Below are 24,110 nucleotides of genomic sequence, written 5' to 3' on the forward strand. Positions count from 1 at the left end.
GGGGGGAGATGGATTCCCAGGGGAAAGCAGCAACAAGTTCGTGGCACCACGGATGGCTTTGCCGCACAGCAGGGCAGGAAAAGGGGTAGAAGAGCTATAGTGATAGGGGATTCGATCGTAAGGGATACAGACAGGCGTTTCTGTGGCTGCAAACATGACTCCAGGATGATATGCTGCCTCCCTGGTGCTAGGGTCAAGGATGTCACGGACTGGCTGCAGGACATTCTGAAGAGGGAGGGTGAGCAGTCAGAGGTCGTGGTACACGTTAGTACCAACGACATAAGTAGAAAGAGGGATGAGGTCCTGCAACAAGAATTTAGGGAGCAGATTAAAAAGCAGGACTTCAAAGGTTGTAATCTCTGGATTACTCCCAATGCCAAATGCAACTGAGTATAGGAATAGCGGGATAGAGCAGATGAATGCGTGGCTGAGGACATGGTGCAGGAGGGAGGGCTTTAGTTTCCTGGATCACTGGGTCTGTTTCTGGCAAAGGTGAGACCCGTACAAGTTGGACGGGTTGCACGTGAACCGGAATGGGAACAACATCCTTGCTGGGAGGTGTGCTAGTGTTGTTGTGGGGAGGTGGGGGGGGGGGGGGGGGGGGTTTAAACTAATTTGGCAGGGGAATGGGATACATAGTGGAGGTACAGGAGGGGGTGATGCACAGTCAAATATAGAAGAGAAACTGAGTCATTCTGGAAGGCAGATCAAAAATAGACCTGTTAAGGCACAAGTGAAAAACGCAAGACTGGATTGCATTTATTTTAAACCAACAAGTCTTACTAATAATGCAGATGAATTAAGGGCATTGATTAGCACATGGGATTATGATATTATTGCTATCACAGAGACATGGTTGAGGGAGGGGCAGGACTGGCAACTCAATATTCCAGGGTATAGAATCTTCAGACGTGACAGGGGAGGGGATAAAAGACGAGGTGGCATTGCACTGTTGATTAAGGAGTTAATTACTGCAGTAAGGATGGATGACATCTTAGAAGGTTCCTCAAATGAGGCCATATGGGTAGAACTTAAAAACAAAAAGGGGGCAATCACTTGGCTGAGCATGTACTACAGGCCTCCAAACAGTCAGGGAGAGATAGAGGAGCAGATATGTCGGCAAATCTCAGACAGGTGTAAAAATAATAGGGTAATAATAGCAGGGGATTTCAACTTCCCCAATATTAACTGGGATAGTCTTAGTGCAAAAGGCTTGAAGGGGGCGGAATTCTTAAAATGCATACAGGAGAGCTTTTTGAGCCAGTATGTAGAAAGTCCTATAAGAGAAGGGGCAGTACTAGACCTAATCCTAGGGAATGAAGCTGGACAAGTGGTAGAAATGTCAGTGGGGAAGCATTTAGAGGATAGCGAACACAACTCTAAGATTTAAGGTAGTTATGGAAAAGGACAAAGATGGACTGGAAATAAAGTTACTGAATTGGGGGAAGGCCGATTTCAATATGATAAAACAGGATCTGGATGTTTTAGCAGGCTTAAAAGTGGATAAATCCCCAGGCCCAGATGAGATGTATCCCAGGTTGTTATGTGAGGCAAGGGAGGAGATAGCAGAGGCTCTCACACAAATATTCAGACCCTCTCTGGCCACGAGAGAGGTGCCAGAGGACTGGAGGACAGCAAATGTGGTACCATTACTCAAGAAAGGTAGTAGGGATAGACCAGGTAATTACAGGCCAGTGAGTCGAACATCAGTGGTTGGGAAACTATTGGAATATGTTCTGTGGGACAGAATTAATTTCCACTTGGAGAGGCAGGGATTAGTCAGAGATAGTCAACATGGCTTAGTCAGGGCGAGATCGTGTCTAACTAATTTGACTGAATTTTTCGAGGAGGTGACTAGATGTGTAGATGAGCATAAAGCAGTTGACTTCAGGAAGGCTTTTGATAAGGTCCCGCATGGGAGATTGGTTAAGAAGGTAAGAGCCCATGGGATCCAGGGCAATTTGGATCCAAAAGTGGCTTAGTGGCAGGAGGCAGAGGCTTGTTTTTGTGAGTGGAAGCCTGTGACCAGTGGTGTACCACAGGAATCTGTGCTGGGACTCTTGCTGTTTGTAGTGTTCATTAATGATTTAGACGTGAATATAGGAGGTATGATAAGTAAATTCACAGATGACACGAAAATTGGTGGTGTGGTAAATAGTGAGGAGGAAAGCCTTAGATTACAGGACGATATAGATGGGCTGGTAAGATGGGCAGAGCAGTGGCAAATGGAATTTAATCCTGAGAAGTGTGAGGTGATGCATTTTGGGAAGACGAACAAGGCAAGGGAATATACAATGAGTGGTAGGACCCTAGGAAGTACAGAAGGTCAGAGGGACCTTGCTGTACTTGACCATAGATCACTGAAGGCAGCAGCACAGATAGATAAGGTGTTTAGGAAGGCATATGGGATACCTGCCTTTATTAGCCGAGGCATAGAATATAAGAGCAGGGAGGTTATGATGGAGCTGTATAAAATGCTAGCTAGGCCACAGCTGGAGTACTGTGTACAGTTATGGGCACCACATTATAGGAAGGATGTGATTGCACTGGAGAGGGTGCAGAGGAGATTCACCAGTATGTTGCCTGGGCTGGAGCATTTCAGCTATGAAGAGAGACTGAAAAGGCTAGGGTTGTTTCCTTAGAGCAGAGAAGGCTGAGGGGGGACTTGATTGAGGTATACAAAATTAGGTGGGGCATTGATAGGTTAGATAGGAAGAGACTTTTTCCTTTAGCGGAGGGGTCAATAACCAGGGGACATAGATTTAAGGTAAGGGGAAGGTGGTTTAGGGGGGATTTGAGGAAAAATGTTTTCACCCAGAGGGCATTTGAAATCTGGAATGCACTGCCAGAAGGGGTGGCAGAGGCAGGAACCCTCACAACATTTAAGTAGTATTTAGATGAGCACTTGAAACATCATAGCATACAAGGCTACGGGCCAAGTGCTGGAAAATGGGATTAGAATAGTTAGGTGCTTGTTGGCCGGCACAGACACAATGGGCCGAAGGGCCTGTTTCTGTGCTATATAACTCTATGCCTCTCAAAGGACAAGGGCAGCAAATGCATGGGAACACCACCACCTGCAAGTTCCCCTCCAAGTCACATACCATCCTGACTTGGAACTATATCGCCGTTCCTTCACTGTCGCTTGGTCAAAATCCTGAAACTCCCCTCCTAACAGCACTGCAGGTGTACCTACCTCACATGGACTGCAGCAGTTTAAGAAGGCACCTCACCACCATCTTCTCAAGGGCAATTAGGGATGGGCAATAAATGAATGAATGAATAAAAAAAAACTACAGGAAAGTTCCAGTATATCAAATCAACATTCCACTGCCTATCGCTGCCAAGTCCCAAATTCCCTCTCTGTTGGGCTAGGATATGCAAGAATCAACTCCCAAATGCTATGAAAGATTAGCAACCCCATAACTGAAGCTAAACACCACTCAAACGACTGTTAAAGCCCACACACAAATTTCACTTGTTATTTTCCTTGGGTGTTAAAAAGGGCAGGAAATAAAAATTAAAATATAATAACCATCAAGGTCTCCTAAGACCAGAACTGTCTACCAGTAGGAAGTCAAGCACACAGTGAAGGCAAACTGAAGGGCCAAAATGAGCAGGTGCAGTCTGATTGTTCTATGCCCACTTCATACTAATATACTTCTGGATCCAACAAAGTGGCAAATGGAATTCAACTCGGAGAAGTGTGAAGCAATGCATTTGGGTAGGGCGGACAAAGCAAGGGTACAATAAATGATAGGATGCTGAGGTGAAGAGGAACAGAGAGACCTTGGGTTGCATGTCTACAGATCCCTGAAGGTAGCAGGACAGGTAGATAAGGTGGTTAAGAAGGCATGTGGGATACTTTTGTTTCCTAGCTAAGGAATAGATTGTAAGACTAGGAAGATCATGCTCAAACTGTATAAAGTGCTAATTAGGCCACAACTAGAGTTCTGGTCAACATATCATAGGCAGGCTGCGATTGCACTAGAGAGTATGCAGAGGAGATTTATGAGAATGTTGCCAGAATGGAAACTCGTAGCAATGAGGAAAGATTGGATAGGCTGGGGTTGTTTTCTTTGGAACAGAGGAGGCTGAGGGCAGATTTAATTACAGTGTATAAAATTATGAAGGGTCTTGATAAGAGTGGAGAGGAAGGTCCTACGTTCCTTCATAAAGAGATCAATAACAAGGAAGCATAGATTTGATGTAACTGGCAGAAGGATTAGGGGCAGAAGAAATGTTTTCATCCAGAGGCTGGTGGGGGTCTGGAACTCCTTGACTGAAAGAGTTGTAGAGGCAGAAACGCTCATCATATTGAAAAAATACTTGAATATGCACTTGAACTACATAATCGACAGTGCTACGGATCAGAGTTTAAAAGTGGGATCAGGCTGGATAGAGCTCTTTTTCAGCCAACAGAGATACAATGGCGGAATGGCTTCCTTTTGTGGTGTAAATGTTCTATATTTCTAGATTCTGCCTATCCTTTAATGGCCCTAGATCAAGAACAACCTTTACCTAATCCAATTGTGCCTCAGGATATTCATTCGCAATGCTCTACAAGCTGGATATTATGTCTTGGGATACCCCTCACTGTGCTGGCAGACCCCAGAACCCATCCCACAAGACCCTACTGACCTAATTCTACCAAATGTCAACATCTCAATAAGTACTGCCGAATTGACCTCCAATCTTCCACATGCTGCCTACCATCTTCAATTGTATCATGGCTATCATATAATCAAGGCCATGAATTTACTGATTGCAAGGGAAAATTAATAGAAGCGTGAAATTAAATCCCCAAAATACTGAGAATACCATGCAGAGACAGAATTTGATTTAGTCACTGTAAATCAGTATTACTTACAATACATTGTACACATGGCATAACATTCCTCATTCTTCTAAAGGAGTTTGTTTCTTAAATCACCATTCATAACATCACGATAGATCAGCTAGTATATATTTATTTACTCTTTCATCAGGCACATAGATTATGCCTGAAAGCATCGGCTACATTAACATCTGACTGTGTAAATAAATTTTGAGCCAAACAGCACCAATTTACAACAGAATGATCTTAAACTTTCTTCAGCAACAGTGACTACCCTCCACTTAATTCAGTCTGTGCCTGCTTAGAAAAATCCCCCCCACTCAGATAACATATCAGGGCATTAAAAAGGGGCGGGCCTGGCAAAATACATTTTCCAACTGAACAACAGACAGCCTCTCTTCAAGGTGGTCCCTTTTCACCTATTAGGAAAGGGCTTCCAAGATGGAAAACACTTTTAGTTACTGTGTCATACACTATGCACTACATAGCACGACACTCTTGCTGTCATCAAAAAGACTTAAATTACTGCAAGCAATGACATGGGTGATACACAAAAGTTCCTTTCTAAATGGTTGTAGCTGATTGCTTATTATTAGACGGTTTCACAGTTTTCCTCTTACGTTGTTTAATTGAAATTTGATCATTCAATTTTTTTAGTACTGAATTTCTGCTTTGCTGTGTTATTTGTTTCTTAATTCAAATTATTGGATAATTCCAATCAAAAATACTGTATTCACAGGGCTGCATTATAATGACTGATGTTTTGCATTTTGATTTACTATAGCTTTATTCCTGCAAAAGTTCTATAAATATACAACTACTTATAAAAACGATAGGGACACCTTGAAAGGTAAAAAAAAATGCTTCAAAGTGTTAAACAGCATAACAGCGGTGGAATTAAAGCAAATGACTTGAACTTAAAGTAAACAGGAAATGCTTATTAAAAGTGCCACAACTGATGCCCATGTTACCAGTTAAAAAAGTTTCAAGGTTCACCACACAGCTGAAGCAGCAATTACAGTAATGGGCTGTGAGTTTGTAATCCACCCTTTTTTTTTTTACAGGGATCAACTTCACTCAAATGACTTTCACAGATGGAATATTGTGATTCTCATTTCTGTCTGACCTCATTGCAGGGGTTATTTTTAAAGGGCAACAAAAAAAAAGAGAGGGAAAGATGTTTGATTAGCCTATAATAAACAGCATAAAGTAATGAAAACTAGGAAGGATCAAGGATTTGGAAATATTGCCATGAAGAATTTGGTGTATATTGTTCTGGCTCATAAGTTAACTTTTTAGTTGGCCAAAATCACAGAAACTTAATGCAAAGAAGCAAAATGCACATTTGGTACAGCTAAGGACCATTAAGGATGGGGAAGCCTGCAAGGATTAAATTGGTTTATGAAGATCAGATGAGAAAGTTCTCTCAATGGCTAAGTGAGTTTACCCAAGGAATAACTGAGCCCTTCAGCCCAGATTTGTTTAAACTCAAACAGTGCGGCGGTAGAGGTGTTACAATTGGGTACAGCAGTCCTGGGACAGAACAAATAAAATCAGCTGAAGATCTGCTCCTGATTGTAACTCAGTACCTTCTACTGAAAGTACGTTTGTGTGGACCTCAGGCAAGGTCAGAGTTGTGATGTCTTCTGCTTCTACTATTAAAATCTTCACCCCATAGGGCACTGCAGTGAATACAGTAACTATGCTCAATTAGTTTTGAAACACAAGATTACCTTAAGCTGGAGCTGTTGACCTTCCTGGTCTTCCAGGAAATGCTGTATGAGGCTGCTGGCAAAGAACTATTATAGCCTTCATTCTTCTTTACTATTTTATACCTTGTATTGATTAATCGGTTGTTTGAAGGGCTCTTCACAGAGAATGAGGAACTCAGACCTGCACAAACATTAAAAAGCATTTTATGAATAAATAACTTAAACACACTAATGGAGAAATGAAGACAATGAGGATTAACAGGAAAAAAAAATCCCATTTTACAGGTGCAGTAGCCTAGTGGGTTATGGCACTGGATTCGTAACCAAGAGGTGTTCAACTCTCACCATGCCCTGTAAAACTGAATTTAATAATCCGGGCTGAAGGATTTGACAGGGTGGATATGGAATAACTATTTCCTCTGGTGGAGGAGCCCAGAACAAAGGGACATCACCTTAAAATTTGAACGAGGCAATCCATGGGTGATGTCAGGATGCGCTTCTTCACTCAAAAGGTAGTAGGAATCTGGAAATCTTACCCGCAAGAAGCTGCTGAAGCTAGATCAATTGTAAATTTCAAAACTGGTCTGATAGATTTTTGTTAGTTAAGGGCATTAAGAGATATGGAACCAAAGCAGGTAAATAGAGTTGAGATACAAATCAGCCATGATCTAACTGAATGGTAGAATAGATTCAAGGGGCTGAATGGCCTACACCTGTTCCTATGTCAATTTGTGGACTGGTCTCTGAAAGAATGAATATGAAAGCTGCTGGATTGTTGCAAAAATCCACTGGTTCACTAAAGCTCTTCAGGGAAGAGAATCCACCAGCTCTTGTCTGCACGCAGGTCTGGTCCCACACTAAATGGCTGCCTCATAATGCTCTATGACATTCCCTAGTAAGGAATGGTCAATAGAAGCACCCCCCTACCAGCTTTGACCACATACTGAGTACAAACTAAAATAAGAAGCTGTTTTCTGTTTTTCTCAAGATCTCCTGACAGTTTTGTATTTCAACAACTAAAATCAATTACCATTTTCCCATCCCTCACTCAACTGTCTTACAGGTTTACTGGGTCAAAATCCTGGAACTTCCTAACAGCACTGTCGGTGTACCTATACCCCAAGGACTGCAGCAGCTCACCACCACCTTCTCAAGGGCAATTAGGGATGGGCAATAAATGTTAGTGTAGCCAGCAATGCCCACATCCCATGAACAAATAAAAAAAGCTCAGATAAAGGTTCACAATTGTTATCGAAAATTCAAGATTGACCAATGTATTTCCATTATTTTCGGTTTTGCTTTCAGAATGCTAACACTTAAGTTTTTTTTCTAATTTTGATTAGAACCTTATTACATGGGAAAATTGCAAGTGTAAATCTGTGCCTTATATTCTACGCCAGTGTTTCAACAGAGTAACAGGCTGACCAATCAGGTGACACACTTGGATGTCATAAATGAAGTTCGCATTGAGTAATTGTAGTCTGAGATGCAATGTATTCCTCCCTCAAACATTTCACCAGAAGAACAAAAGGATTTTTACTAACAGGAAGAGGCATGAGGGACCCACCCAATTTTTGACTGCTCTCAGCCTTCCCTCTCAGCACATGGTTTTTCTACTCTTTTGTTAGTGCAAGATCACAAATCTGTTGCACTCTCCTCACAATCAATAACAGATGTCCTGATGGTGAAGGATGGAGCCCTGTACAAGCTAGGTTTTCCTGCCTTTTTTATGCACTAGAGGGGAAGCATGTCATTGCATAATTCAGACATTATGAAGAATTGAGTTTAGAATAGGAACAAGCCTGTCCTTTTCCCACAAAACTCCCCTATTTTTCTGTTTTTGCTATATTCCTCAAACCACACTCTCTCCAGAACCTAATTTATACTGTTTCAATGTCCTTCCTTGATTGCTTATTCCACATATTCTGCCTCTCAGCACCATTTTTGACTACAATTTAAAAAAACATTTTTACCCTGGTACTTGAACAATTTGCCTGGATCAACTTTGTTCTGTTACTAATCTTGAAAATTTTAAACAGGTCACCTTGAAAAAAGACAACTTCTTTGACCTTTCCTCACAATTGAACACTTGAGGTTCCTTGATAGCTCAGTGAATTTATGAAGTAGGTTAAGCATTCAGGCCAACAAGGGTTCAGTCCCTGGTTTATGCCGATTGAAGTAATCTTAACTGGGACTGCAGTACAGATGCTACATGTGACCTCATCACCCAGGTTAGGAGGGCATGGTGTAGGGATCCAGCCGGGCAAAGGATCCACATCTGACTGCTGTCCAGCAACAGCAGATGGACGGGTGAGTGCCCATGCACGTATGAGAGAGAGAGAGGGAGAAAGAGAGGGGAGAGAGCGAGAGCAAACTATGGACTGATACAGCACAGGAGATCATTCAGCCCACCATGCCTGTGCTGGCTATCTAATTTGTCCCATTCCCCTGCTTTTTCCCCATAGCCCTGTTAATTTTTTTCCTTTAGGTATGTATCCAATTTTGAATTTTTTAATGTTACTATTGAATCTGCTTCTACCACCTTTTCAGGCAGTGCATTCCAGATGACAATAACTCAGTGTGTTAATGATTTACCCCTCCTGTCGCCTCTAGTTATTTTGACAATTACTTTGTAATCGGTGTCTTCTGCTTACTGACACTTCTGCCACCAGAAGGAATTTCTTATTTACTTTAACAAAACCATTCATGATTTTGAATGTTGAGTGAAGACAGAATGGGCTCGATAGCGATACTCAATACGATCAGGATTCCCAAATAAATAACCATTCTGATGAGGTACAAGAGGTGAACTGATCAATAAAGCACCTTCAGGAACAGGGGAGGGAAAATTTGCCAAGAAAAAAATATCCTTACAGCTGTTCACATTACTACAATAATCTAGTACCCACAGTATCAGGATGGGTTAAGTATTATGAAAGGCCAGTACTTGCTTGGTCAGGCTTGTCTGAACCCTATTAGAGATAGAATGCTATATTAAAGGCACTTGCGTATATGGTTAAGGTGTAAGCAAGCCTGGGAACAGCAACCTATGAATGCCACTCTTCTGCATCTACATTGGCACCATCCTCAGCGTGAGACAACTTTGGAATCAAAAACTAGCTTATTCTTTAGTAAGTAATACTAATCTATAGACTGCATGCGCACAAAGTACTGTGGCATTTTCTATCTGACACCGGAACGCAGGCTCTCTCAACTTGACTCAGCGCATCCACTGGGCTGTCCATGGAGGTCCAGAAACAGACAATGCACCAGGCAATCTAACAAAACCCGACTTTCCACTGTTACTAGATCTGGGAAGACGGGTGAGTTTACCTTCAGTAGTGGTGCCTGTGGAGTGAGGCCTCCTTGTTGACAGACAGCAGCAGTAGCTCATTGCAAGACCACCTCAATTTGACAATTATTGGTTATAAAATATTCCAATTCCACAGTGACACATATCACTCTAACCAAGCGCTCACATTTTTTTTTTTTATTACCAACAATATTCTGAGCTCCCCTGTTATCAGCTGACAACACACCACAGGCCAACGAGGTCAGGGCTAATGACTAATCGATCTCATTAGATTCTCCTAATTAAGAACATTATTGTAGCAAGAGAGGAAGAGCAATACTGTGTTAGTGTTATTGAGCAGGTTATGAACACTATTCATCATGACAGGAGAAAAAAAGAGAGACCAGTAGTACATAAGTGGGCAAGACAGAAACCGCTGAAACTGCACATTGAGAGCAGTATCCAACCTACAGTCTCTTGCTTATAAAGCTGTACTGCTGTCATCACCAGACTGACATGGCCCTCATGACTTTGACAGATGCATACAGAATGTTCAGCTAAATAATCACCATCCCAGAGTGGAGATTAAGTATCAAATGGTCTGAGCTCTCTGGTCATTTACTCTCCGGGGCCTCGAACAACATGACATATCTAAATTATTTGTCAGTTGAATATGAGTTAAAAATTAGGAAGCCAGAAGCAAAAGGGAAGGCAGAGGGGACTTTTTCATCCAAGTACAGTTGGAGAATATAGTGGTAGGTATGGCCACTGAAGCAGGCATAAAAAAGATGATCAAGAGGCAATTAGACCTGTTTCTGGAGCAAGAAGTGATTGAAAGATAGTAGGTAGATGGGATTGAGTGCTATTGAAACGGGACAGCTTCATTTGGCCTAATGCCCTTTTTCTATTGTTAAAAACTCTTTTATTCTAAATCCATGGGAAATACAACATAATTGTGCTTTTTTCAAACTGCAAGAAAAATTGAATTGATCTGTTTATAATATTAACACAGATCTAAAACACAAGAAAAGAAAGAGGAAGAATACAGGGTTATTTAATGAAATATTAAAATGAAAGTAAGGAGAGAGAGGGAAGAATAAGGACCAGAGTGTGCTGCCTAGACAGCAGAATGGTCTTTTGCACGAGAACTGAAGGGATGAGAGTCTTCTCTGCTTGAAAGGGTGCTTTACGAAATTACTTTGCTCAGTCTTAACCCATTTCCTCAGGGGCAAGGGTCAGCAGCATAAAACGGTTCACAATTTGGCAACCTCAGACAGGCTAGTGTGGAATTGGAAGCTTCACATTCCACGGTTACAGTAGGCTGATCGATTGTGCCTCTGCAGTTTGAAAAGCCTCAATTATGTTGCACTTCAAGGATTTGAAATACAAAGAATATGCAATGGACACCAGGCCTAACAAACCTGTTGTTCTGAAGCTTGGTGGGGTGGTGGTAAAATGCATTATTGAGGTAGAGGAGAACAGCTGAATGCTGAATCTACTCTATGGCTTTAATGTCATAGAATCATAGAAATTTACAGCATGGAAGGTCGTCATTCGGCCTGCTAACAAGGAGCCACCCAACCTAATCCCACTTTCCAGCTCTTGGTCCGTAGCCTTGTATGTTACAGCACTTCACGTGCATATCCAAGTACTTTTTAAATGTTATGAGAGTTTCTGCTTCTACTACCCTTTCAGGCAGTGAGTTCCAGATCCCCACCACACTCTGTGTGAAAAGAGCTCCCCTCAAATCCCCTCTAAGCCTACATCTTACCCGAAATCTATGCCCCCCTGGTTATGGACCCCTCAAACAAGGGGAATAGGCCCTTCCTATCCACTCTATCTAGACCCCTCATAATTTTGTACACTTTACTTAGGTCTCCCCTCAGCCTCCTCTGTTCCAAAAAAACAACCCTACCCAGTCCAATCTTTTCTCAGCCCAGGCAACATCCTTGTATGTCCCTTTTGTACCCTCTCCAGTGCAATCACATCTTTCCTATAATGCAATCAGAACTGCACACATTACTCCAGCTGTGGACTAACTACAATTTTATACAGTACCAGCATAACCTCACTTGTCTTATATTCTATGCCTTGGACAATAATGCAAGTTTAGAAGAATGAGAGGCGATCTCATTGAAACATACAAGACTCTGAAGGGGCTGGATAGGGTAGACACAGAGATTGTTTCTGCTGGTCAGGGAATCAAAAACATGGGCGCACAGTCTCAGGATAAGGTGCCAATCATTTAGGACTGAGATGAGGAGAAATTACTTCACTCAAAGGATTGTAAATCTTTGGAATTCTCAACCCCAGAGGGTTTTGGATGCTCCATAGTTGAATACATTTAAGGCTGGGATTGACAGACGTTGGGTCTCTCTGGGAATCAAGGGGTATGGCGAGTGGGCAGGAAAGTGGAGTTGAAGCCTAAGATCAGCCATGATCATATTGAATGGCAAAGCAGGCTCAATGGGCCATATGGTCTATTCCTGTTCCTATTTCTTGTGGTCTCTGGATTTGTTCGCCCCATCCTTTTCCTTTCAGGGAACATACTTGCTCTGAACCCTCACAATTTCTTCATTGAAAGTCACCCATTGATCTGGCACTGATTTACCTTCAAGGTGGTATTTCCAGTCCACTTTAGCTAAACCACATCTCAGCTTAGTAAAATTAGCTTTTCCCTAATCGAGAACTTTTATTCCTGGTCTATCTTAGTCCTTTTCCATAATTACCCTAAATCTAACTGAATTGTAATTACTTCCACTGAAGTGCTCCTCAACTGATAATTTTAAGGAAGCTGGGCAGGTATAAGAGTTAAGTTCAGATCTGCACCCTCTCTTGTTGGCCTTGCTACATACTAGCTAAAAAAAAGTTCCCCTGAATGCATCAAGAATTATTTTCCCACTGTGCCTTTCACACTAATTCCATCCCAGTTAATATCACTGCCCTATTGTTTTTGCAATTTTCAGATTTGCCTACATATTTGCTCTTGGAATCAAAGAGAATCATAGAATCAAATAGACTGGTTACACCACAGAAGGCAGCCATTTGGCCCGTCGTGTCCGTGATGGCTCTCTAAGAGCAACTCATCTAGTCACACACCCATGCCTTTTCTATAGCCCTGCAAATTTTTTCTCCCGATAATTGTCCAATTCTCTTTTGAAAGCCATGATTGAATCTGCCTCCGCCACACTCTCAGGCAGTGCATTCCAGATCGTAGCCACTCGCTGCGAAAGAAAGTTTTTCTTCATGTCGTCATTGCTTCTTTTGCCAATCACATTAAATCAATGTCCTCTGGTTCTTGATCCTTCTGCCAATCAGAAGTTTCTGCCTATCTACTCTGTCTAGACCCCTCAAGATTTTTGAACACCTCGAGCAAATCTCCGCTTCATCGTCTCTTTTCCAATCTAGCCATGTAACTGAAGTTCCTCATCCTTGGAAACATTGTCATGAATCTTTTCGGCACCCTCTCTAATGCCTTCATATCCTCCCTAAAGTGTGGTGTCCAGAACTGGACACAATACTCTAGTTGAAGCCAAAACAGTGTTTCATACAGGTTTATCAGAACTTCCTTGCTTTTGTACTTGATGCCTCTTACTTAAAGTCCAGGATCCCATATGCTTTCTCAACCTGCCCTACCAACTTCAATGATTTGGGCACATATACTCCCAGGGCCCTCTGCTCCTGCACCCACTTTAGAATTGCATCTTATTATTTTATATTGCCTTTTCTCGTTCTTCCTATCAAATGAATCACTTCACACTTCTTTGCATTAAATTTCGTCTGCCACATCTCCTTTTGAAATTTATAATTATCCTCCTACAATTCACATTAACTTCTGAGTTTTGTGTCATCCGCAAAGGTTGAAATTGTGCCCTGTACACCCAAGTCTAGGTCATTAATATGCATCAGGAAAAGGCGGTACAGTGGCGCAGTGGTTAGCACCGCAGCCTCACAGCTCCAGCGACCCGGGTTCAATTCTGGGTACTGCCTGTGGGGAGTTTGCAAGTTCTCCCTGTGTCTGTGTGGGTTTCCTCCGGGTGCTCCGGTTTCCTCCCACATGCCAAAGACTTGCAGGTTGATAGGTAAATTGGCCATTATAAATTGCTCCTAGTATAGGTAGGTGGTAGGGAAATATAGGGACAGGTGGGGATGTGGTAGGAATATGGAATTAGTGTAGGATTAGTATAAATGGGTGGTTGATGGTCGGCATAGACACGGTGGGCCGAAGGGCCTGTTTCAGTGCTGTATCTCTAAATAAAAATAAAATAAAAAGCAGGCATCCTTCTCTCTCTCTGTTTTGGGGTCTTTAGTACACTCCCACTTTTGTTCATCAGTTCAACCGATATGGCCTCATTTGATGATTTTTTGACCACATCATCCCCCCTCATTGCTAAAATTGTTTCTTTAATCAATATTGTGACCCCCCCACCCCTTTAATCCCCCTTCTCTGAAATCCCTGCAAACAAGAAAAGGCCATTCCTGCCTTTTTTCCACCCACGTCTCAGTAATAGCTATAACATACTCCCACGTGTTCTCAGTCATTCTGCCTTTTTCCCTAGACTTCTTGTATTGAAGTATATACCATTTAGTATTGCCAAACTCCCTTGTTGTCTGTTTTCCAGCCTTTATTTCCTCTGCGTTCCAAACATGCTTAACAATTTTCTACCTTCCATTTCTCCCTTCTGAATCTACCCTCAGGTTCCCTTGCCAAGCTAGTTTAGACCCTCCCCAACAGCACTAGCAAAACCTCCTGCGAGGATACTGGTCCTGGTCCTTTTGAGGTGCAAACCGTCCAGCTGGTACAGGTTCCACCTCCCCCAGAACTGGTCACAATGCCTCAAAAATCTAAAGCCCTCCCTCCTGCACCATTTCTCCAGCCAAGTAATCATCAGCTCTATCTTCCTATTTGTGTACTCAGTAGCATGTGGCATAGAGTGTGTCCAGAGATTACTATCTTTGAGGTCTTGCTTTTCAATTTCTCCTAGCTCCCTAAACTCTGCCTGGAGGACTTCATCCCTCTTTCTGCCTATGTCATTGGTGCAGATATGGACCATGACCTCTGGCTGTTCACCCTCCCCGCTCAGAATGCCCTGTAACCACTTAGTGACATCTTGACTCTGGCACCAGGGAGACAACATACCATCCTGGAGTCACATCTCCAGCCACAGAAGCCCCTGTCTGTTCTTTGCATTATCGAATCCCCTACCACTATTGCACTTCTGCTCTTGTTCCTCCCCACTGTGCAGCTGAGCCACCCATAGTGCCTACATATCTGCTGCTCTATCTCTCCCTGACTATTTGCAGGCCTGTAGTACACTCCCAGCCAAGTGATTGTCCCCTTTTTGTTTTTAAGTTCTACCCATATAGCCTCATTTGAGGAACCTTCTAAGATATCATCCTCTTTACTGCAGTAATTGACTCCTTGATCAACAGTGCAATGCCACCTCCTCTTTTGCACAACACCCCACCCCCCCAACCCCCCACCTGAAGATTCTATATCCTGGAATACTGAGCTGCCAGTCCTGCCCTTCCCTCAACCATGTCACTGTGATAGCAATAATACCATATTCCCATGCGTTAATCAATGCCCTCAATTCATCTGCCTTACGAGTAAGACTCCTTGCATTAAAATAGATGCAATCCCACCTTGCATTATTCACTTGTGCCTTAACAGGTCTATATTTGCTCTGCCTTCCAGACTGACTTAATTTCTCTTCTATCTTTGGCTGTGCATCATCCCCTACTGTACCTCCACTCTATATCCCAGCCCCCTGCCAAATTAGTTTAACCCCCTGCCAACAGTACTAGTAAACCTCCCAGCCAGAATGTTGATCCTATTCCGGTTCAGGTGCAACCCGTCCAACTTGTATAGGTCCCACCTTCGCCAGAAACAGACCCAGTGATCCAGGAAATTAAAGCCCTCCCTCCTGCACCATCTCTTCAGCCACACATTCATCTGCTCTATCCTCCTATTCCTATACTCACTGGCACGTGGCATCCAAATCTATTTAAATCTTTAATCTGACAACTGTTAGACTGCATAACATATTGTGCAATACAAGGTTTTAAAATCTGACAAGGGTGGGGAGGAACAAACCAAGCAATGGTGGTTTGGTATACTTGTAACTAGCTCTCTCTCACCAGAGGAGGCAAGTAGGTGGTCTGTATCCAGTTTCTGCGAATACTGTTTTCTAAATGGCCACAAAGATGTACTTGAATAATTCAAGGTCGCTTATACGCTGACTCTCCTCTATTCTCCCTTGAACCCACACCCCCAGTGAACTTCACATCACAAATTACAGGTAGAAATTCCCCAAAAGTGCACATGTGCAGGAGCACAAACTCCTTGTTTTTCCGTTCAGAATACAAGTGGGCTGGACTTTTTCAGGAAAGCGTTAAATTCACAGAAAGCTGATAACTAATCCACCAGCCACCCATTAATGCAGTAACGCTTTTCCAGTCCAGAGGGATGATAAATAGGTGCTGTCAAAAATCCATGTACAGTACAGCACAGAACCCATGTAAGTCTGCTTTTCAACTCTCCTGCCTGTTATGCGCCGCTTAATGGCAATACAGTTGGACAAGACAAAGCCACTTGGAGCACCTGTCAGAGACCTATTAAGGGGAAGATTGAGATTCTACTACATTCAAATTTACTGAAGCAATGCAACGGGTCTGGCTTTTGATAATTATTGCTGGAGATCAATCGATCGGTCTCTGACATTTTACCTATCTGCACAAAATGGTAGTGCTTTGCAGTCTGACAGTCGCAGTAGATTAGCTTGCAGTGGTAAGCCTGTGTTGGGGGTGAGGAGGGTGGGGGGGTGGCGACAGGTGGAAGGAGAAAGGAGTACTACAAAGTTAAAATGAATGGACAGCGAAACAACATGGATCTCACATTGTACTGGCATCACCTTAATCACGGAGCTGTGGCTAGCCGTTTGGCGAAGTGGCGACTTTCTGATCCATTGGACGTTATAGCTACGTATGCCACATATGTGGTCCTTGGTGAACAGCAGCCATTGCCAGTGGCATATCAGTCTGTCGTGAAAGATGGCTGGGTTTCATATCACCATTCATGTGAAGCTGTATGAAATTCACGTGCTTGAAATTCACCTTGAGACATTTACAAGAATTGTCCCCATCACTCATCTGTCATCGTTACTGTGACTTGAAAAGTGGCTCGATAAGCTGTTAGTAGGAAAGACGGGTCTGTCAGATCGCAGCTTTAGGCCACAAGCTCCTCTGGCAAAGCCAATTTTTAAATTTGGAGCCTCTGAATCTTGAGCACTCCCAGAAACAGGAAGGACTGGTACTCTCAGCAACTCCTTTCCGGAAATAAAGTCACTGCGATTGACTTCAATGCCTTTTTTCTTGTGTATGCTGTTATTGTTCTTCCCTACACAGAATGTGTTCATCCAAGGGCAATAAGTGGAGGAATAAGGCAGCTCAACAGTGTGATGGAGATGAATTAACATCAGTACAAGTAGTTATTAACCCAGGAGGGATTTTGGAGATCCTGTAGCTTTAACTACGTGTTGTCAATTCCGCTTATTTGAATTAGCAAGTTCAGCAACTTCTCTAAGACAATTTTCATTCCCATCGTTTAAGGGGAAGAAAAGTTTGTGCATGTCTGGGGTGCAAAATGCTTGAAATTTAAAGCTTCTACTTCCATGTTAAACCTAGTTTATGTATAGCAACATTTTTTTTTTTAAAGAATTGTGCCTGGTCAGAAAAAAATTATATGCAATTATATAGCACATTTCATGTCCTTAGGTTTCCCTAACACACTGCACAGTCAATTAATTACTTTTTGAAGTGTAGTCACTGTTGTAATGTAGGTAAATGTCACTGTGAATTTGTGCATAGCAAATTAAATAAATCACCAGTTAATCTGTCCTTAGTTGAGACACAAATGTTGGCTAGGAAATTGGGAGAACATTTCTTCTCTTCTTCAAATAGTGTCATGGGATCTTTTACATCCATTTGAACTAATGGAAAGGGTTTCCATTTAACTTCTCAGCTGAAAAACAGCTCCTCCAACAATTCAGTAGTGCACTATAATTGTCAGCCTAGGTCATGTGATCAAGTCTTGGGCTTGTATTTTCTGGCATTGAATGGGAGTGCAACCAACTGAACCAAGTTAACCCAGGTGTTTGTAGTTTAAGTGTTCTTCCTTGTCGATATATAAAAATAGCCTTATTTATTTATTTTTTATTATATTTACAGATACTGCACTGAAACAGGCCCTTCGGCCCACCAAGTCTGTGTCGTCCAACAACCACCCATCTATACTAATCCTACATTAATCCCAAATTCCCTAACACATCCCCACCATTCTCCTACCAGCTACCTACATTAGGGTCAATTTACAAAGGCCAATTCACCTATCAACCTGCAAGTCTTTGGCTGTGGGAGGAAACCGGAGCACCCGGCGGAAACCCACGCAGTCACAGGGAGAACTTGCAAACTCCGCACAGGTAGTACCCAGAATTGAACCCGGGTCACTGGAGCTGTGAGGCTGCGGTGCTAACCACTGCGCCGCCCTTGCATTTACGTAGCACCTTACATGACCCTATCATGCCCCTAAGCATTTTACAACCAAAGAGCCACTTTTGAAGTGTAGTCACTCACACAGCAAGAACAATGAAAATAAATGAACAGATTAATTTTTTTTAAGTGTTAACTGAGGGAAAAATATTGTCCAGGCAACTAGAGAGAACTTCCCTACTCTTCTTCAAAGTTATGGCATGGGATCTTTCACATCTACCCAAGATGGGCAGACTGGTCCTCTGGTTAACATTGCATCCAAAAGATAGCACCTCAGATAGAGCAGCACTCCCTCAGTACTGCAATGGTGTGCTAGTTGCTGAAAAGGGTCTCGAAACCACAACCTTCTGGCTCAGAGGTTAGAGCGCTATTCTTGAACTATGGCTAAGCATCAAAGTAACTCCATTTGAACAGTTGGTTCAGTTCCTTCCTCATTACCATCCACAACTCTATGAAAATTATTCACCTGAATTAATTTCAGGTCTAAAAAGACCACTCCCAATTCCACCACTGCATTTTTACTTAAAAGATCAGAACTGCAATGCAAATTGAGTTGTATTCCTTATTTGAGCTGATATTTGCACCAGTTACATACAGTGAGACCATGGCAGCTGCAAACGTGAATCCTGGATGGGATGATGGGGTGGGGTTGGGTGAGGAGGTCTGTACAAGCCAGATAGGTCGCACCTAAGCAGAACTGGGACCAATGTCCTCACGGGGCAGTTAGCTAGTGGTGTTGGGGAAGGTTTAAACTAATTTAGCAGATGATAGGCATCAAGATGTAAATTAGAAAGGAGAAAGAAGGTATACGAAGGATTTGGAAAGACAGATAATACGAGAGTAAGAAATAGTAAGGTGTTAGGTGGGGTCAGCATAAGAAGAAATGCAATAAGGTCTAAATTAGGTTTACAGTGCATGTATGCAAATGCACAAAGCGAGGTAGATAAGGTTGATGAGCTCTAGGTGCAGATAGCCACATGGGGAAATTATGTCATGGCGACAACGGAGCCTGGCTCAAAAAAGGACAGGACGGGATACTAAATATTCCTGGATACAAGGTGTTCAGGAAAGATAGGGAAGGAAAGAAAGGATAGGGGTTGACAGTATTGATTAAGAATATTACCGTGCTGGAGAGAGAGGATGTTCTAGATGGGTCAACGACAAAATCAATTTGGTTAGAGTTAAGAAACATTTGAGGTGCCATTACACAACTGAGCGTATTCTATAGGCCACCAAACAGTGGGAAAGATATAGAGGTGCAAAGTTGCAAGGAAATTAAAGACAAATGCAAAAATTTTAGAGCAGTGATAATAGGATACTTTGGTTATCCTAATACAGACTGGGATAGTAATAGTGTAAAGGGTGGGGGAGGGGGGTTGGTGTGGGGGGCGGGAAATTGTTTCTAAAGTGCTGGATCTGGTTCTAAGGAATGAGGTGGGACAACTGGATAAAGTGCCAGTTGGGGAACATTTAGGGGTTAGTGATTATAACATCATAAGGTTTAGGTTATTTATGGAAAAGGACAAGGAGCAGCCTACAGTAAAAATATTTAATTGGAGGAGGGCTAATTTCAGTGGCACGGGAATGAATCTGTTCCAGGTAAACTGGAATCGAATACTGGCAGGCAAAACGGTATCGAAACAATGGCTGCCTTTAAAGAGATGTTGCAGGTACAGTTGAGGTACATTCCCATGAGGGGGAAAAAGTACAACAACCAAAGCCAGAGCTCCCTGGATGACAAAAGAGATAGAAAGATGAAGCAGAAAAAAGGGCATATGACAGATGTCAGGTTGATAATACAAATGAGAACCAGGCTGAATATATAAAGCTCAGAGGGGAAGTGAAAAAGAAAATAAGACTAAGAGGAAGTATGAGAAGAGACTGGCAGCTGACATAAAAGGGAATCCAAAAGTATTCTATCGACATATAAATAGCAAAAAGGTGAGAAAAGTAGGATTGGGGCCAACTAGGTACCAAAAAGGAGATAAAAGCATGGGGACAGAGGGCATGGCTGAGGTACTAAATTAATACTTTGCATCTGTCTTCACCAAGGAAGATGAAGCTGCCAATCATAGTAAAACAAGAGGTAGTTGAAACACTGGTGGGCTAAAAATTGATAAAGAGGAAGCATTAGAAAGGCTGGCACGTTTTCAGGATCACCTGGCTTTTCGGAGGTGTGGCCACGTGACCAAAAATGGTTTAAACATCTTGCCAAATGGTCCGCTAAGTTGCCTAGCACATTTAAAAACAGCATTCCAGTTAATAAGGGAGTCTTGTGTACCTGGGATGCTCTCAATGCTCCATAGCTGCTGACGTGCATCAAATTGCTTAATGTCCAAATTCATATTTGACATAATTTTTTTGTTAATTGTAAAAAGCCCTGCATAAAACCAAAGCAGAGACTTCTGATCTACTCCGAATTTGATTACTTATTAAGCTTCCCTTTCCGAGTGGGTAGAGGGCTGGGCAGCATGTAAATTCAAGCTATGTACTAAGTTTTGTTATTCAGTTATTGTTATTGTTATTCGGAACACAAAAGTCCGAGTGTATCAGGCCTGTGTCCTCAGTACCTTGCTCTACGGCAGCGAGGCCTGGACAACGTATGCCAGCCAAGAGCGACGTCTCAATTCATTCCATCTTCGCTGCCTTCGGAGAATACTTGGCATCAGGTGGCAGGACTATATCTCCAACACAGAAGTCCTTGAAGCAGCCAACACCCCCAGCTTATACACACTACTGAGTCAGCGGCGCTTGAGATGGCTTGGCCATGTGAGCCGCATGGAAGATGGCAGGATCCCCAAAGACACATTGTACAGCGAGCTCGCCACTGGTATCAGACCCACCGGCCGTCCATGTCTCCGTTATAAAGACGTCTGCAAACGCGACATGAAATCGTGTGACATTGATCACAAGTCGTGGGAGTCAGTTGCCAGCATTCGCCAGAGCTGGCGGGCAGCCATAAAGACAGGGCTAAATTGTGGCGAGTCGAAGAGACTTAGTAGTTGGCAGGAAAAAAGACAGAGGCGCAAGGGGAGAGCCAACTGTGCAACAGCCCCAACAAACAAATTTCTCTGCAGCACCTGTGGAAGAGCCTGTCACTCCAGAATTGGCCTTTATAGCCACTCCAGGCGCTGCTTCACAAACCACTGACCACCTCCAGGCGCGTATCCATTGTCTCTCGAGATAAGGAGGCCCAAAAGAAAAAAGAAAGAAGAAACTAAGTTTTGTTATTCAGTGGTAGTAAAAATAAAAAGATGCCAGGATAAGTTAACAGCTGCCGATGTGTCTATCTTTTGTTAAGGGCCACATCAACCCTTGTTTTTCTAATTTTGCTGGGAAGTAAGACTAGAAGGGAGAACTGGATAGTCTCCTACAGTATGATAAAAGATGCAGAGATGCTTGCAGCAACAACCATGCCAGCGGTCACAGTGGAGGGTGAAGTATGGCAATTTGTCCCAAAAACAAGAATTTGCATTTATAGAATACCTTTAAAGTAGTAAAACGTTCCAGGGTACGTCAAAGGAACATCAAACAAGGTTTGACACCAAGGCACAAGATGATATTAGGACATATCACCAAAAGCTGGGTCAAATTCATAAATTTAAGGAGCATCTTAAAGGAAGAGGGAGTGGTTTGGGGAGGGAATTCCAGAGCTTAAGGCCTAGGCAGCTGAAGGCACAGCTACCAATGGCAGAGTGACTAAAATCAGGTATGCAGAAGAGGCTAGAATTGGAGGAGTGCAGATATCTCAGAGGGTTGTAGGGCTGCAAGGTGTTACAGAGATATGGAGGGATGAGGGCATGGAGGGATTTGAAAACAAGCATGAGAATTTCCTGCGGCACAGTGGCGCAGTGGTTAGCACTGCAGCCTCACAGCCTGTGTGGAGTTTGCAAGTTCTCCCTGTGTCTGCGTGGGTTTTCTCCGGGTGCTCCGGTTTCCTCCCACAAGCCAAAAGACTTGCAGGTTGATAGGTAAATTGGACATTATAAATTGTCCCGAGTATAGGTAGGTGGGAGGGAAATATAGGGACAGGTGGGGATGTTTGGTAGGAATATGGGATTAGCGTAGGATTAGTATAATGGGTGGTTGATGTTCGGCACAGACTCGGTGGGCCGAAGGGCCTGTTTCAGTGCTGTATCTCTAATCTAAATCTAATCTAAATCTAATCTAATCTAAAAAATCAAGACATTGCCAAACCGCGAGCCAATGCAGGTCAGTGAGTTTGGGGTGAATGGACTTGGTGAGAGTTAGGACACAAGCAACAAAATTTTGGATGAGATCAAGTTTAGAGGGTGGGAGGTTGGCCAGGAGCACAATGGAATAGTTGAACCTATAGGTAACAAAAGCATGATGAGGACTTCAGCAAATGCGTTAAGGCAGTGGTGGAGACAGGTGATGTTACAGAGGTGGATGTAGGCAGTCTTGGTGAAGAAGATATATTCTGAGCAGCATGGCTCTGTTTAAACTAGTAAATGAAAAGACAAATTTTTTTCTATTCTATCACAACTTTCAAGTTTTTGATGGTGGGTGGGAAGGGTGAGAAACTATAAACTACAGTTAGACATTAAGTGGAGCATTAAATGATCTCAACCCCTCATATTTCAGGCTGTAGGTAATTCACATTTGACATTATGGAATCAATTTTCACCTTTAGAAATGTACGTGAGGCCCTGTGCTGGGATGGTTAAAGATGCAAGTCGACCACCCCCTTCCCCACACCCCAGACACTAATGAATGCACAGATAAATCTGCACCACAAACATGCTCGTCAATTAAGAGTACACATTATTTGTATTACCATTGCTCAAAAGTAAAGTTTCACAACAGACTTACACAGAGACTCTCCTCCCTGACAGGAGATGCTCTGCATTCTTCTCTTGAAAATGCAGACTGTTGGAGAGGTGATACCGTTATGTATCTGATAGCTCCATCTGAGGATGGCTGCTATTGAAGGGGATGAAGCAGACATTCTGCTTGGGTTTTCAGGCCATCATTGGAAGCACCATAAAAAGTTCAATACTAAGCGAAGCTGAAATCCTCCCAAATGTTGAATGTTTTAATTGCATTCAGGTGCTGAGGCTTTTGTGCGGTTGTGTGAATAAACAGTTCCATTTATAGCCTCAGAGCAGCCTTCCTCATAATAAATGGAAAAAAAGCGTAGTTTTTCCTCTTTTTAAAAACTCCAGCTAAGTAGCTCCCTGTTGGATGGTATTTCTATCTATTTAATGAGAGCGTCCTCACCCAATATCCACATATACATACATTTGCAGTGTGAATTACAGGTAGTTATTAGAAGTAAGAATTCCATGTATACCATATCTTGCTGTAAAGCTCCATGGCTCATTCACAACAGAACACAGATCAAACCTTGGATCTCCTTGGTCAGCTCAATGTCTATCGGATGCCACATTTTACACAATTCAATTAAGTGAATAAAGATCTCTATGCTGTACCGTATTCACTGGAATCAAACATGGGTAGCAAGCTTACTCTTCACCTCGGCTTTAGGATGACACCAGGGTAGGAGCAACATACTCTCCACTGCTTTCTTTCCTTGTAGTGGAGAAACTCTCTGGTTCCCACTGACAATATGCAGGTAAGGGACATGCACCCACAACCACTAACACACACCCCCACGTCCCAAATGCACCTTTCACATGGCATAACATGCCAAGAGCTCTAGTAAATAGTAGACCCATGTAAATTGAGCATTTCTATT

General features: G+C 42.7%; 1 protein-coding gene across 4 annotated transcripts in view; it reads right to left on the reverse strand.

Annotated features, from left to right (window-relative positions):
- Window positions 1-24,110, reverse strand: part of zc3h3 (zinc finger CCCH-type containing 3) — a 343,469-nt gene that overhangs the window by 223,197 nt on the left and 96,162 nt on the right. For all 4 annotated transcript variants that reach the window (XR_010975023.1, XM_068031413.1, XM_068031412.1 and 1 more), the window contains exon 4: window positions 6,571-6,730. Coding sequence is in view for 3 of the 4 variants with exons in the window: in XM_068031413.1 (XP_067887514.1) it covers window positions 6,571-6,730 (160 nt within the window). In the remaining variant the exon portion in view is untranslated. The remainder of the gene's footprint in view (window positions 1-6,570; window positions 6,731-24,110) is intronic.

Source organism: Heterodontus francisci, chromosome 5 (assembly GCF_036365525.1).
Source record: "Heterodontus francisci isolate sHetFra1 chromosome 5, sHetFra1.hap1, whole genome shotgun sequence".
Lineage (NCBI taxonomy): Eukaryota > Metazoa > Chordata > Chondrichthyes > Heterodontiformes > Heterodontidae > Heterodontus > Heterodontus francisci.